This window comes from Caretta caretta, chromosome 1, assembly GCF_965140235.1.
Source record: "Caretta caretta isolate rCarCar2 chromosome 1, rCarCar1.hap1, whole genome shotgun sequence".
Lineage (NCBI taxonomy): Eukaryota > Metazoa > Chordata > Testudines > Cheloniidae > Caretta > Caretta caretta.
Genome location: NC_134206.1, coordinates 231,461,123 through 231,477,622, shown reverse-complemented (window position 1 = coordinate 231,477,622; position 16,500 = coordinate 231,461,123). Strand labels below are relative to the sequence as shown.

Sequence of the window (16,500 nt, the reverse complement as noted above, 5' to 3'; positions counted from 1 at the left end):
AGAGTCCAAAGTATTTGAAAATAGGACTTGCTTGCTAAATCTTTATGGCCAATACGAACATAATTTTCTGACATGCAATTGTCACCATGGAAAGGTTTTATAGAAAGGAAGTTGGTAATTTTTCTTCCAGCACATTCATTTTTCGGACATCTTTAAACAGGTACAGTGGAAACTCTTTAGTGAGAGGCAGAAAGATCTTGTGGAATGTATTGTCTGAATCTTGAGGTGTTCAACTAACTATTACACAAACGCACATCTTGACGGAAAACAACATTAGACATCACCTGTCCTGTAGACATTACGCTCCATATTCTTTATGGAAATATGCTTATGATATGGATATGACATAACTGGGATGTACTTTATGCAAGATGACTCATGTAAGGTATCATTGGAAAGATGATTTACTGAATGTGTTTACCCAATTTGTATGCATGTATCATTTTTGTATCTGAAGCTGAGAATATTGACCATATCTCTGTATTTCAAATGTGCTACGCTGGATGAGGCCAAACAATGTTAGTGGCTTATTGAAAAAATGTACACAAGGATTACCCCAGAAACTGTGTGCAATAGAAACCTCTCAGAGATAACTCTACACAATGGAAACTGTTTGACATAGGTCAGATAGCTCTATACAATGGGAAATGTTTGACCCAGGTCACAGCAAAAAAGCTTTCCAGCAAGTGGGGGGAAGATATAAAAGAGGGACAATGACAATACCACACCTGAAAACACATGAGGAACAAAGACTGAACTGTGAGAAGTGATGGTCCCAAGCTAAAAACTTCAGCTTGTGTATGAAAACCTGGGAAAGCCAAGGCAACTTATGCCTTAAGAATCTGCCAGCCTGTTTATCACGCAGGGTGAGAATTTGCTAATTTGTATCCTACCGATCTAGAATGTCAAGCTTAGTTTGCATGTTTTGTTTATTTACTCAGGTAATCTGCTTTGTTCTGTTCGCTATCCCTTTAACCACTTGAAATCTACCTTTTGTAGTGAATAAACTTATTTTGTTTATTAAACCCAGTTTATGTAACTTCCAACTGGGGGGAGCGGGGGCAAGAAGTTGTGCACATCTCTCTTCACATTGAGGAAGAAGGCGGATTTTTATGAGCTTGCGGTATGCAGATTTTTCTATACAGAGCAAGACAGTATTGTTTTGGGTTTATCTCCCAAAAGGGGTGTGCACGTGAGTGCTGGGGCTGTAGACAGATGTAAAAAGACTGAAGCAATAATTCACCCTCTCCCCTTCTTCTACAAATATGTTTCATTACAAGCTTTTGCCAATACAGTCTAAATTTGGTGCCAGGCTTCCTTCTTTACCAAGGGGACAGGCTTCTGTTCATGTCATGCACTAGTTTACGGATTTCGTAGACTCAACACAATTTTGGTTATTCATCTCAAATTGCAGTGAAATGCATAGACTATTTGCTTCACAGCTAAATTTTCATTTTCCACTAGGAAGTAAGAGGTTCATTGTGTATATTTAAGAGATTAACAGATTTTATTAATTTTCTAAAATAGTTTTGAATACAGAGACCAAGACCCCAAATTCTTGACAGTTTTTGTTAAATCTTTATATTGTGAATGAGCAATTATGCTGGTATATTTTTAATGACAAACATACATACATCCACCTCCTAAGCCTGTACATTTCAACTCATTAGAAATGTTGACTAAATATATCTCTATGATCTCAAAAAGCAAACAGTATAGCTGAAGAACACCTAAAGTGTTTTAATTACATGAAAATAGTTTTCTTAATTTGATTACAGTGTAGCTTCCTAACATAGCATTTCGACTCACCTGATAAGTTTTAGATGATTTTTAAAGACAAAAACCTGCTAGAACATGTATAACCCATTTTTTAAATGTCACAAATATATACTACTTGACACTATTATGACCGAGCTGTAGCTGCAAACAAGATGTAGAAGACTTTACAGTGTTCTGCTACAATAATCCACATAGGGACTACTAAAGCTAATTTATATTTGGAGCCACAATTTGCCAACCAATACAGATTTAGAGTATACTGTTGTATTTACTATATTTCTGAGAATCTGAATCACAGAATACTTGCTCTATGATACAGCACAACTAATAGGGAATAACAATGCAGACTTAAATATGCCTATAATTTAAGTTTTCAAGCAGAGTCTAAATCTAATCAACAGTCAGAAGGCTCGCAAAATTAACAGTAGACATGCTCTTTAAATTTTTTTGAATATCAAAGTATATATACATATACACAACATAAAGAGCCTCTTAATAAAAAGCAATTTAGTCTATTTTACAGTCTCCTTTGCTTGAAAATTAGTCTTCATACATGTTTAACCTTCCAAATCACTGATAAAATCATTAATAATTTACAGAAGGGTACATTTCTCAGCAAGATGATGACTGAAATAGTTTTAAATATTCTGTTATTTTTGCTTTTTGAATGCGATTTACGATCTATTTGGGAAACTCACATTTAAACGTCAAAATGCATAAATAGCATTCACAATAGAAACCCAACCATAATATATGCAGATATAGCTGCTACAAAACAATCTTCTGTAACAGACATTTATTAAATACAATACTTGTTTGTACAACTTTAATCCATGATGACAGCATGGAAAGATTAACATTACAACATGGAAAGTTCTCATTCACTTGACTGGTGAATCAATCTGTCATAATTTAAGTATTAATTGAAAAATCCAAGCATAAAAAAAAAAGGTGCTTACCTACACAGGATTTAAATAAAAAAATACTGCATCTTTCAGACATTGCTAAGAACAAACAGAAAATCAATGACAACAGTCTTCAAAATTCAAGTTGAAAATTACTGAAGGTCACTTAAAATAATTGATTAAATGAAAATTAGGATAAACCCCATACACTGTGGATTAGGGCACCAGAATAGAAAATGCAAAAACCATGGTAATACAAATTAGATAGGAAAGAAGCTAACGAGGAATTTCCTTCTTGTACTATATATTTCAACCTGACCCTTTTGTTTTCCATTGTGTACAAATTGCAATTTTGTTTTCAAATTGCCAATTCTAGCTTTTGTCTCTAAATCACCACAAAGTCAATATCAATCCATCATTCCTTTGCATTAAAAGAAATATATACATTCTATACATCATTCAATTTCCCTCATTGTGAGCAACGTGTTCTGTACTGGCTTACGAAGTTATTAGAATACTTCCAGAATCACTTAATCCTTTGTCACTGGATTGCTTCTACATAGTTTGCAGGGTATAAGCCAACTTGTCCATTATCCAGACGTCCTTTGCACCAACCTTGCTCATCTTCATCCTCTGTTTTAGTTAGCTCATCCCCTGCAAAATAAATTTAATGTCTGACAACCATCACCACTTTGGTAGTAACAGAAAATAACGTAATATAAACTCTATCCTTGATACCTACCCTTCTTCCTTACCCACCCCCACCATAAATGCTTCCTAACTCTACTCTTTACCATCACTTTGATTTTAGCAAAAAATATCCCATTTTTATAAACATTCACATATGATATGAAGGCATCCAGTAAGCACTTTAAGATACTTGGATGATAGGAGTTTTATAGAAGTGAAGTATTATAATGCTGACATTTCAAAAAGTTAACACTTTGCTTAACCAAAATGAAAATAAAATTTTAAGAATTACATAAATTAGTATTAACTCCCTACCTTTCTAGAGAGTGTGGATAGAAAAGGTTAATTTTGGGAAGCATAACTGCCTCTACCAAGTCAAAAAATGACATTTTTTTTACACTAAGGACATTTACAGCCATTTAATGTACACAATTTTTCCCTATATATAAAAAATAGCTACAAAGGCATGTAGCAAAAAGCTATACAGCAGGGATTTAGTAATGTGCGCCAAGACATGTTCTCTCTAAAATATACTAGTAGGTTACTGGTATACCTACTGGATATATTGTGAAAAAAAATAAATATCTCCCACCCTACAATAGTATTTTTTACCTCCCCCTTTAAACATAAACATAATGGACATTAGGATTTAATTTCTGGTGTTGTGGTCCCAGCTTTACAGTTGGAAGTTGAGACATCTCAAGAAACTTCTGTTTCAAATGCTCAGTATAACAAAAGTCTCACGCATTCTAAGACTGTTGCACAAAACCTATAATTCCTTATGGTAGCCATTCTATACCCCTCAGCTACACTCACAGGTCCCGCTGGGAGGTGACCACGTCCACCAGACCGAGCCAGCAGCGCAGCTGGGGCCAGTCCTGGGGTGGGGATCGCTCTGGTTCCTCAGGAGCAGTGTGATCAGCCAGGACGGAGGGGAAGTGGGTCCTGCCTGGGCCGGGCTCCTTCAGGACCCACTTGCCTGGAAAGGCCCAGCCAAGCCCCCTGCACTGCCCCCCCATTGGCCGAGACTGGCTCGGCCTCTGCACCAGTCGCATGCGGCTTGGCCCTGGAGAGGCAGGTGGGGCCCCGCAGGCGGTGGACAGCAGAGACCACTCAGAGCCAGAGCCACAGCCACACTGGGAAACAGGGCAGAGCCCTGGGACGTGACTCCCAAAAGCCTGTCTGTGCCCACCAGCCCTACAGCCAGCAGCACTGCCCAGACCACATGGCAGAGCCTGGCCGCTGGGCAGTGAGCCCTCTACAGGCAAGCGGGACCTATTGCCTGGGAGCCTCTCATACAGCAAGGCCTGGGCACCTAACTGCCCTGGGAGAGTGGATGGATTAGATAGGTCCGTAATGGGCCCCTTCCAAGTGTAAACCTGGGACTGATGTAAACGATATACTAAACTATAACATGGGTTGTGTCTAATATGCACTTATTTAAGCATCTTTCCTATATGCATATTTAAATGTCTACAAACAGGTTGCATGTCTCCTTTCATGTAGGTAAGTACTATCCACATTTTAAGGATTATTTTCTACTGAGAACAGCAGGGCTAAATAGTTTAACCAAAGTCACACAGCTAGGAATAGAACCCCCAGAATACCTGACTCCAAGGTAACCTCTACATCCTAGTACATAAACATAGCTTCATTTTGCTGTAGACAGGGGCTACTGTGCTAATCCTTTGGAATACAGCACCTATCACTTGTCTGACATATTACCTGCTGTGTCCCAAAGGGATTAGCACATCTCCATGTCAGCTAGGTAAGCAGGAGAAGAGCAGAAGTTGCCACAATCCACTGTGGATGAGTAGCAATTTTTGGCTCCTGTTGATTCCAGGAAGGAATAAATAGGAGCTTGGTCTGTCTTGTTACTGCTGTTCCCCTATCAGGACAGGATTTAAAGCAGACCAGAACACTACTCACTTTTGGTAGCCCCAATTTTTTAAAAATATTGAGAGCTGATTATTGTGATCACAGAGCGTATTTTACCACAGATAAATGGAAAAATGGGACAAAATGAAACATTGGTTTACCAAAGGTAAATTGTGCCAGACTAACCGGATATCTACTTTTCAAAATACATCTAGTTTTTTAGACAAGGGAAATGCAGTAGATGTAATCTAGACTTCAGTAAAACTTTTGATATGGAACAACATGGTAAATTATTAATTAAACTGGAGAAGAATGGGATTAATACAAACACTGTAAAGTGGGTGAAACAATGGCTAAAGAAGAGATGACAATGGGTCGCACTGAAAGCAGAACTGTCAGGCTGGAGGAAAGTTACTAGTGGAGTGCTTCCAGGAGTGACCTTGGGACTGATGTCATTTAGTATTTTCATTAAGGACTTCAGCACAAAAAGTAGGTGTGGGTAAGAAATCCGCTGATGACACAAACTTAGGAGGCACTGTCTATATAGATGTGCAAGGTCATGCACTTATGACTAATAACAAGAATTCCTGCTGTAAGATGGGGGCTCATTTGGAAATTCCAGAAGAGACAATCTGAGTGAATTAGCTGATCGCAGGATGACTATGAGCCACCAATGTCATGTGGCTGTGAAAAAGACATCTACGATCTTAGGCTGTCTCAGGTGAGATATTTCCAGTAGAGAATGGCCAAGTATTAATGCCATTGTACAAGACACCAGTAGGACCTCATCTGGTCACCCATGTTCAGGAAAGATGAATTCAAATTGGAACAGGTGCAGAGAAGACCTACAAGGTGGATCAGGGAAATGGAGAACCCATGTTATGAGATTAGACTAAAAGAGATTGTTTTATTTAGCCTAGCCAAAAAAAAAAGAAGATTAAAAAGAAATATGACTGCTCTCTATAAATAAATCAAGGAGATAAATGCCAGAAAGGGAAACTGAGTATTTCAGGTAAAGGGTAATGTCAGTACAAGAACAAAGGGGTATAAACAGGCCATTAATAGATTTAGGCTGAAAATTAGACGAAAGTCCCTAACCATCAGAGGAGTGAAGTTCTGGAACAGCCTCCCAACAGGAGTAGCGTGGGCCAACAACCTAACTAGTTTTAAGATGGAGCTGGATAAGTTTATCAGTGGGGTTATATGATGTAGTTGCCTGTGATAGCAGGTGACTGGACTCCATAACCCAGGTGGTCTTTTCCAGTCCAATGTTTCTATTTTGAATATGCCTTAACACAGCCTTAATTGAATCTGGGGACAAACAGTTTGAAACAGCAGCTCTGAAAACTTCCTGTCTCCCTGGGGGGTGGAGGGGGGTTTAACTAAGGGCCACTGGTTAGTGTCAATATTAACTATTTTATGGCTGCACATTTGAGCAGGAACAACCCAGCTGTGTACTCATTGTATTCACTGTAGTTGAATATAGTAAGGTTTGATTAACTTGAAATTAGAAAAAAACAGAAGCTTCCCAAATTTTTAACTTCATCTTGTTATTCCCATTTGTAACCTAATGCCCTAAGTGAGCCATCAGAGAATGAATAAAGGGCCACAAGCAGGCACTGAGGGAAAAAGCAGACACTGAGGGAAGGGGAACAAAGATGGCCAAATCTCATTTTTGCAAGCTGTGATTCTGCATCTTTTTTAGAATCTGCGCACAAGTCAACAGCTATCATCTCAGAGATTCTGACTGAGCTGATTGTGAAAATGCAGATCTGGATGCAGCACCAGCTGTTGGTTTTTACAGCCTGAACTAGTGGCCCTGATACAGTTTCAGCCTGCTACCACCGAAGGCTACTGCTCTTAGGTTCTTCCTGCAGCGTTTCAAGCTCTCCACTCCTGTGCTGAACAAATGAGAAGTCACCTTGCCAGGCTAGCACAGCTGCAGGAAATACGAGAAAAGAACCCTAGCCAGAGTCAGCAACACCTCCAGCTTGCACCTACCTGCTTAAAGTGCTGCACTGTTAACCAAAGCAAGTGAGCAATTTGTGTGTATATGTTGGGGTGAAAGTGGACTAGAACATGTCTCCCACACTGCAGTTCCCTGCAAGTTCAGCTACATTCTCCAACCTTCCTTTTGTTGCTGGGATGGGCTCATGGCTCAGAAGAGGACAGTAGTACCCCAGCAAGCAACGGAGAGATCTGGGGAGAGTATACCCCAGGGATGACCTCAGAGAATAGAGCAGGGGTTCTCAAACGGCATTGCACTGTGACCCCCTTCTGACAACAAAAATTACTACACAACCCCAGGGAGGGCTGAACCCGAAGCCTGAGGGCTTCAGCCCTGGATGGCTGAACCCAAAGTCCGAGCCCCACTGCCCAGGGAAGAAGCTGTTGGGCTTGGGCTTGGGCTTCAGCCCTGGGCTCCAGCAAGTCTAGTACCGGCCCTGGTGACCCCATTAAAAGTCATGATGCATTTTGGGGTTATAACCCATAGTTTGAGAACTGCTGGGATAGAGGGTGACAGAGGAGGATGAGGGAAAACAGTCTTTCCCAACTAGGGGGAAGGGGAAGAAATCTTTCCTAATCTGTGGACATATTTAATATTAAATTTTTAACCTAAAAATATGCACAGTGGGGAAGCAGGAGGCAAAAATGGTACTTCCAGTTAAAGCTGTTAAAAAAAGATAGAGCAAGCTTCCCCACCCCCTCACCCCCAAAACTTCATGATTCACACTCATCTTGTGATACTTTTTTTTCCACACCAAGTCTTGTGATTTTTGATCTTCCAGGGTTGGCAATTCTGGGGAGACAAAGTGGTGGTAGCAGCAGCAGCCGCCGCTGCCACCCCAATGAAGAAGAGATAATTCGTTTCACAATATCCCCCTTCACTTCCAGAAAGCTTCCTTCCCAGCAGCTAGTGCTCCCTGCACCTGCAAGGTATGAAGAGGCACTGCCAACACTTCCAGGATGAAGAGATGTTTGTAGACAGGAGGATGGATCATTTTCAGATAAACCCTCTACTGTAATGTGAGACTCGTTTAGAGCTGAAGTGTTTGTTGGTAAAAATCCCAGTTCTCATGGTACCCAGAAGAGGTGAGAAAGCCATATTCTTCTGGTATTTGCTCATGTTTTCCCCTCTGACAAACATTTTAAGTGAATGAAGTAAACTTACCAGCCTTAAAGCTGAGTTCATCATGCTCTTGGCCTTCATAGTCATACAGTGCTCGTACTCTCACCTCCATGGCAGGGGAGGCATCTTCATCAAATGGGTTTGTGTCTCCATTTGCATCAGTGGAAGAAAACGGATTGCTAGACTCTTCATCAGACCATTCTGTAGGGTAGCTTTGGTTTTTCTCAGAGCTGCTAACACTAAAAGCAATTGAAAATTGTAGTTTACTCTAAAACATTAACTGAGATTACATACATCAACACCATAATACTAGTCTTATCTAGTTAAGTATAAACTTAATGGTTTATACATTAGAGCCAATGTTTCAAAATTTTATATTTCTAGGGTAGTGTTTCTTAACATGTTTAGGTTGGTGACACTTTAAATAAAGTCAAAACATTTTGCAACTTCCTTATATTTACTATAAAAGAGTACAAAGTGATAAGTCCATAATATTTGTTTGTTGAGTGACAGGAAAAACTTAACTTTGAAAGATAAGGGTATGCAGAGGTTGTGGGGAAGCAAGATTTTCTTTGCTTTAGATGGTAATAAAATTTTCAGTGCCTCTCAAGTACCAAATTGCTTTTTGTGACCTCCCACGGGTCACAACGCACCAGTTGAGAAACACTGTTCTAGAGCAATACTTTTAGAGCAAGTAGTTTGTTTATAATTAAAGAAAAGGCAACTGTGGAGTGTGCACATGACATTCATACAATATGACACCAGGACTGGTACAATGAAACAGGTAATTGAGAAAGTATTAAGTGGAGAGAAAGTCTTAAAAGTAGACTTGTCCAGTGAGTGCACACACAGCAGCAAAGCTCCAGCAGTGGTTTCACAGTAGACTGTCAGAGTTCACATATTTTAGAACAGTTAAATAGAACAACAAGCAACTGGTAAATTGTGTTACCACTGCCAATAACCTCAGTATAGTTTCAAACCAGAGGAGATGAAGGCAACATGCACAATCTCTGTTAGAAAAAGAAAAGTTAGGTTTACAATGTTGCTTATATGACTTCTCATAAGAACTGCCATGCACAATATGGTGCCTTTGTAGAAACCCAAAATTGGAAACCTTGGATAGAGAAAGAGCAAGTGTGAAAACAATTTAAAAAACGTTCTTTCACCAACTTTTTGATTTTATTGTCCTCCTTTTCACTGACAGTACTCCCCGTATCATCTTCGTCTTCAAAGGGATTGTAACTTGATTGTAATGACTGCACTGTATTACTCGGGACACTAAGATGGCTATTTGGGAGAGAAAAAGCATTAAGGTGACCCTATCTGCTCATGGATTCAAATGTATATGTAATTAGTGTCACACTAAAAATGACCTACCTAGCAGTTATCCTTCTCCAGTCAAGCACATTGCTTGGGTCCCTTAGGACAGTACAGGGGCCCTCAAAAGCACTACATATAAATATTATACACTGAAGTATAATACTTTTTTGTCTCTAAGCTGTGAAGGATTTGCAAAGGACTTAAAAATCTTATCAGACTTATCAGAAAGCTCAGTAGATCCCTCAGCGTAACTTGACTATTATAGTAATGAGCTGTCAAAGCAGACAACATTTCTATTTAATATAGTCATTTGCAACTGACTGAACAAATTTTTTTACTTAAATTCACAAAAAGCCACCTAAGAGAAAGTTCAGTTTCAGCTGAAGTTTGATTTCTTCCAATTCGAGGCTGATGGACAGATAAAGGTATGCTGAACAACACAAAAATAAGATAAAACCAAAGTATTCAATGAGCTTGCACAACCCTTTCAGAAAGCTGAAGTTTAAGGGCTTTTCTGTTTGTTACCTAACCGCAGAAATATTGCAAACAACTAAGTCCTGTTCTGAGACAACAGAACCATATTCCCTTTACCTAGGTGAGTAGTGAAATTTCTGACCCGTATCCACCTAATGTACTTCAAGATACCATTCTTTCAGCCTTTGTCTCTCACGGACATAAAAAAAGTTCTACCTGCTATGCTTGGTATGCTGCAAAGCCTGATCTCCTGTCTGGTTGACACCAGTTAGAGTCACTCCATCTGAAGCCTTCTTCTTCTCTCTTTTACTGAGAGTACGATTGAAATCTGCAGACCACTCCTGCAAAATGAATGCAAAAGAAGCTAGTAAGAGTTTAAGCTAATCAGCAGCACAATATTTAATGTTGAAATTCAGTTCTAGTAAGACAGTTCATCTGTTGCGTATGCAACGAGAACAGAAGACTTTAAATATTTCAACTTCATCTTTAGATCGGTTCTCTTCTTTCCCTTGCCATCCACTCAGAGGATGCATCCTTGCTGGAGTCCTGAGGACACCCATGCTTCTCCCAGCCTCTTAAACCATGCCCAGCACTATAAAAGCCACTCAGCATTTAACAACTTTAACCTAAGGCTGTCACTTGAACTAAGGCCAGGCAAGAGGTGGTTGGTGCAATTGATAGGTATTGTGACAAAGCTCTGTCCTTGCCTCTGTGGGTCCCGCGTTTCCTGGTGGATTTCGCTAGCCTCAGAGGCTCACTGTGACCCTCCACGTAACCCTTCTTTCTCTAGAGACAAGGGTCACAGTCTACTGAGCCATTTTCATCATAAGCCAGCAAGGGAGGTGAGGAGAAGTTATCCTTCCTTGCACAGTCTCTGTTGTCTCCCAGTCTCAGTGATTAATCAGGGGGCAAAGGGGGGGGGGGGGGCGGCACGCGGAAGAGCCCGGGCCCACCCTCTACTCCGGGCTCCAGCTCAGGGACCCTAATAGTATCAGCTATGGTAGCTGACCTTTTAGAAACATGACATGTACAATTCCCTGGGCTACTTCCCCCACAGCAGCCCTCACTTCCTCAAGCTCCACTTCACCCTTACCTCAGGGCCTCCTTCTTTGTGCCTGATATGGTGTGTACTATTCAGCCTCTCCAACAGCACAACTTCCTCCCACAGCTCCTGACATGCACCCCCACCTGAGTAACTGAGAGCCTTTTAACTAGTTTTAGCCAGCCCCTGATTGGCTTCAGGTGTCCCAATCAACCTAGCATTCTCCCTGCCTTCTGGAAAGTTCTTAATTGGCCCCAGGTGTCTTAATTGACCTGGAGCAGCTTCCACTTCACTTAACCTGGTACCAGGGATTTGCTTAGCCTGGAGTCAATATATCTATCTCCCACTACTTTTCTATAGCCATCTGGCCTTGCCCCGTCACAGTATATATAAGTAAGTTATAGTTTCTGTTCACTGAGTTGTTTTTGGCATATTTTGTTCTGCATACAAATATTGATCCTATGTAAAACTGTTAGTATCGGGGCTCTTCAATCACTTAACAAATCTCAGATTACCTCACTTCCTATTCAGTCACTGGAAAAAAATGGTTTAAAATATTTTTAGCTGTCTTAATATGATATTACAGCTGGAAACAAGGAGGAGCCAGCAAACTCTCCTCAGAGAACTAGTGGTTCACAGACCAGTAGAAAACTGCTAACATAAGAACGCCCATATTGGGTCAGACCAAAGGTCCATCTAGCCCAGTATCCTGTCTTCTGACAGCGGCCAATACCAGGTGCTCCAAAGGGAATGAACAGAGCAGGTAATCATCAAGTGATCTGTCCCATCACCCATTCCCAGCTTCTGGCGAACAGAGGCTAGGGACACCATCCCTGCCCATCCTGGCTAATAACCATTGATGGACCTAACCTCCACGAACTTATCTAGTTCTTTTTTTAACCCTGTTCTATACTCCTGAGGGAATTCTGTGCCAAAAAATTAAATATTCTGTGACAAAAAATTTAAATATTCTGCATACAATACTTTAAAATTCTGCATATTTTATTTGTCAAAATAACAATATAATCACACCATTTTCAATTATTTTAGTAATTTATTTCAAAATACTTGTCAGCAAATAATTGAAAATGGTGTGATTATATTGTTATTGTGTTTGTGTTATTTTGACAATTAAAATATGCAGAACTTCTCAGAATTTTAAATTTTTTGGTAAAGAATTCCCTAAAGAGTACTAGATGCAATCTGGGTGCGGACAGCTCGATGGGGATACGGGTGCAAGGGGGAACCTGGATGCACAGGGGCTCGGTGCAGGGTTCTGGGTGCAGGGGGAATGGGACTGTGCAGGGAAGTCCAGATGAAGGTGGTTAAGAATCAGTGTGTGTGGGGGGGGGGGATGTCAGAGTACAGCTGGTTGGGGTTCAGTGGGGTGGGTGTCCAGGTGTGGTGGAATCCTGATGCAGGGGGTGAAACTCGACAGGGTGCAGTGTGGGGGGTCTGGGTGTGGGGGGACTCCTGATACGGAGGGGGCTCAGTGGGAGGGGGGGGTCCAGGTGCGTGGAGGGGAGGGGTCACTGTACAGGAAGCTGCTCCCTTGTCCACCCAACCTCCGTGCATCCGCACCCAAACCCCACTGAACCTTCCCCCCCACCCCCAAGCCCCGTGGTGCGGAGCTTCCTGCAGCCAAGGGAAGTTTCTGGGGCTTGATCTGACCGAGCCCCAGTTGCTCCGTGCAGGGAAGGAGGAATGGGTACTCAGTCTCCTTCCTCCCCCCACCCCCCTGCAGCTGGGACTAACGTCCCTGGGTGACCAGGGCATCCCGAGACCCCCCACCCGCTGCCTGAACAGCCAGGTCTGAGCTGCTGGGGAAGGGAGAGTGAGTACTGATGCAGCTACTCTTTGCTTCCCCACAGAAACCATTCTCTGCAAGGAAGCAAATGGAATCTGTAGGGGGCATTTTTCCACTGTGCCACAGTTGCGCAGAATTTCCCAGAAGTATGTTATAGTCTGGTATGCATATTCTTCTTTTCCAATACCCTCTAGTTTTGACATATGTTTAGCCTACAGTTTTACAGTAGACCTAATCTTTGTTTAATTTTTTTCCTCACCTTGTCTGTTTCTAGTTTTAAGAAAGTTAAAGCCCAGAGGTGGCAGAAGGGAAGGGAGTAGTGCCCCCACAAGGGAAATATTGTGGAGGTTTCTGCCCCTGCATAAACTCATCTGGAGGGGTTGATGAGAGCAGGACACAGGGGGTGGGGCAACAGCTATGAGGCCCAAGATCAGGACCTAGAGAGGCCCGAGCAGCTGTGGTGGGGACTTGGATCAGGCCAGGAAGCAGGACCCAGAAGGGGTTGAACAGCTATTGTGAGGCCCAGGATCGGGTTGGGGAGCAGAGAATGAAACCCAGAGGGGCTGGAATGGGCCAGAAAGCAGGTAGGAACTGCCCCAGGATCCTTCTTCCCAGCATGGAACCGTCCCCCTAATCCTCAGTACCTCCCCCTTCCTCTCTCCCCATTCACAGGGAGCTTCCACTCCCAACATTCCTCGCCCCTCCCCCGATGAAGGGAGGGAAATTCACTGTGACTATCAAAACATGGTAGTGCATCAACAGACAATGGAAAACCTTTACCTTTGATACATAAACAAAATAAGGATTAGGAAGGTGGCAGCAGAATACCTTTTTAAATTCTCTCTCTAAAAAGTGAGAGCACCAAAATTCTCTTATGGTCAAGCTTATGGGTCTGCAAGGAAACAGTCATTGAAGGATCCATTGCTTATGTGAATCAATACAGCTGTTCTGCACAAATAGCATAAAGATTAAAGCTTTGCCCTGGATATCAGCAAGGAAATTAAGAGTAAAGTGAACCACTGGCAATGTCAGAAGCAATATGCTGGTTTAACTTTTGTGCCAACTGAAGCTTTACATTCTATCTCTCTGCCTCTAAAAATGCCAAACTTTCCCATGATGACTGTATCCACCTGCCAGTAGTCTAAAATTAAGGGAGAAACCACAAAAACAGACACTACAGGTAGTACACAGAGTGCTCTTCCACTGCTACAGAACAGCCAGGCACTGGTAATGTATATAGCTTTCAGGATTTCAGTTTAAAAGATAAGCAGCATGTCAAGAATGATCTGTGGGAAAGTCAACTTATTAAACAAGTAAACTATCTCAGAAGTGACCTATTGCATGAAATGTGGTGATTTTGCATTTCACTTTAAGTCCTTAAGGTACAACTCCCTAATTTAATATATTTGAGCTATTGCTGCTAAAACCCATTATTTTATATTGTGGCAGAGCTCCAACCTTGTCCCCGTGGATCCTGCACTTCCAGGCAGTTTATGCTAGCCTCAGAGGCTCACTGCGACCCTCCTCATGGCCCTTCTCTCTCTAGGGCTAGGGTTACAGTCTACTGAGCCCTTTTCATCATAAGCCAGCAAGGAGGTTGGTGAGAGAACTCCCACAGTCTCTGTTGTCCCTACAGGCTTAGTCCAAAACAGTTTAGTCCCCTGTCCTGACAGGGGCCTGTCTTCCCATCCCAGGAGGTGTTTCTGTAGTGGCGGGCTGGGGGGAACCTGGGCCCACCCTCTACTCCGGGTTCTGGCCCAGGGCCCCTAATGGCAGCAGCTGTTAGCAGCCGACCTTTCACGGCCAGAGGTGCTACATTTCCCTGGGCCACTTCCACACAGCTCTCCCACTTCTCTCTCAACACCATCTTCACCCTTACCTTAGGGCTCTCTTTCCAGTGGCTTGAGGGTGTGTTCATTACCCAGCCCTTCAGCCACACTTCCTCTCCTCTGGCTCTCCTCGGCCTGACTGGAGTGAGCCCTTTTATAGTATCAGAGGGGCCTTAGAGTCAGGTGTTCGCATTAGCTTAATGGCCTCACCTGACTCTCTGCAGGTTAGTTGGAGTCATGTGTCAACCCTAGTCTGGAGCAGCCCCTGCTCTGGTCAGTCAGGGAACAGAAAACTGCTTATCCAGTGGCCAGTATATCTGCCTTCTATTACTCTGTTGTACCCAACTGGCCTGGATCTATCACAATAGCTAGAAAAAAAATCAGTAAGACTGAAGTTTGATCATGGAACTCCATGATTTTCATGGTTTAAGTATCTCTGTCTCGATATTTTGGAGCGTTTAAAGGCATATGAGTAGGTAGACAGGCAGGCATTAGTGAAGAGTTGAACTGCAAAGTCTGCAAAGTCAATCCTGAATTGAATGTTAATTCAAAGCAGGAATTAAGTGACAACACTGCAGCAATACAAAGGACAAAATGGACCGACTAGGGAAAATCTTGAATTCACATGGTATTCTATGGTTTCTTCTACATCTCCCACACTTAAGGGTAAAATAAAACTGTTATCCACCTTTTCGTAACTGTTGTTCTTAAAGATATGTTGCTCCTGTCCATTCCATTGTAGGTGTGTGCGTGCCCACGTGCGCAGTCAGAGACTTTTGCCTTAGCAGTATCAGTAGGGCCAGCTGTGGCACCCTCTGGAGTGCAGCGCTATATCCTCCTGGCCGCTGGCCCTATGCCCTCTCAGTTCCCTCTGAGAGGACTCCGGCAGAGGGGCAGGAGGATGGGTAATGAAATGGATGTGAGCAACACATCTCGAAGAACAGTTACATAAAGGTGAGTAGCCATGGTTTCTTCTTCGAGTGCTTGCTCATGTCAATTCCATTGTGGGTGACTCACAAACAGAATCCTCTGAGGTCGGCTCAGAGTTCACAGTCTTGCATATTGGAGCATTGCTCTGCCAAAGCCATCATCATCTTGAGCTTACTGGGTCAGCGTATAATTAGATGAGAATGTGCGGACGGACGACCAGGTTGCGGTGTGACAAATTTATTGGATAGGCACCTGAGCAAGGAAGGCTGCCGATTACGCCTGTGCCTTAGACGAGTGAGCCCTCATGATTGCCAGCGGGGGCACCTTCACCAGCTCGTAACAGTAGTGGATGCAGGCTGTGATCCAAGATGAGATTCTCTGGACAGACACTGGGCAACACCTCATCCTGTCTGCAACAGCAACAAACAATTGTGTTGACCTATGGAACAGCTTGGTTCTATCTATGTAGAAAACCAGCACCCATCTGACATCCAGGATGCGCAGCCTGCGTTCCTCATCCGTCGCATGAGGCTTTGGACCAAGTACCGGCAAGTATAGGTCTTGACCAGTATGAAACTGGGAAATGACCTTGGGCAGAAAAGCTGGGTGCAGATGCAGCTGGCCCTTGTCCTTATAGAACATATATATATAGAACGTATAAGGCGGCTCTGATGCGAGCGCCCTGATCTCGGACATGCTGTAGGTCGAAGTTATAG

At 42.6% G+C, this 16,500-nt stretch overlaps 1 protein-coding gene across 5 annotated transcripts in view; it reads right to left on the bottom strand.

Moving 5' to 3' along the window:
* Nucleotides 1–1,488: 1,488 nt before the first annotated feature.
* Nucleotides 1,489–16,500, bottom strand: part of PACSIN2 (protein kinase C and casein kinase substrate in neurons 2) — a 127,767-nt gene continuing 112,755 nt past the window's right edge. For 4 of the 5 annotated variants that reach the window (XM_048825633.2, XM_048825660.2, XM_048825641.2 and 1 more), the window contains 4 exons: nt 10,393–10,517; nt 9,553–9,669; nt 8,425–8,621; nt 1,489–3,338 (listed from right to left, as the gene is read on the bottom strand). In XM_048825633.2, coding sequence (XP_048681590.1) covers nt 3,226–3,338; nt 8,425–8,621; nt 9,553–9,669; nt 10,393–10,517 — 552 coding nt within the window. In that variant the 3' untranslated portion in view covers nt 1,489–3,225. The remainder of the gene's footprint in view (nt 3,339–8,424; nt 8,622–9,552; nt 9,670–10,392; nt 10,518–16,500) is intronic. The other variant, XM_075121434.1, reaches the window with a different exon arrangement.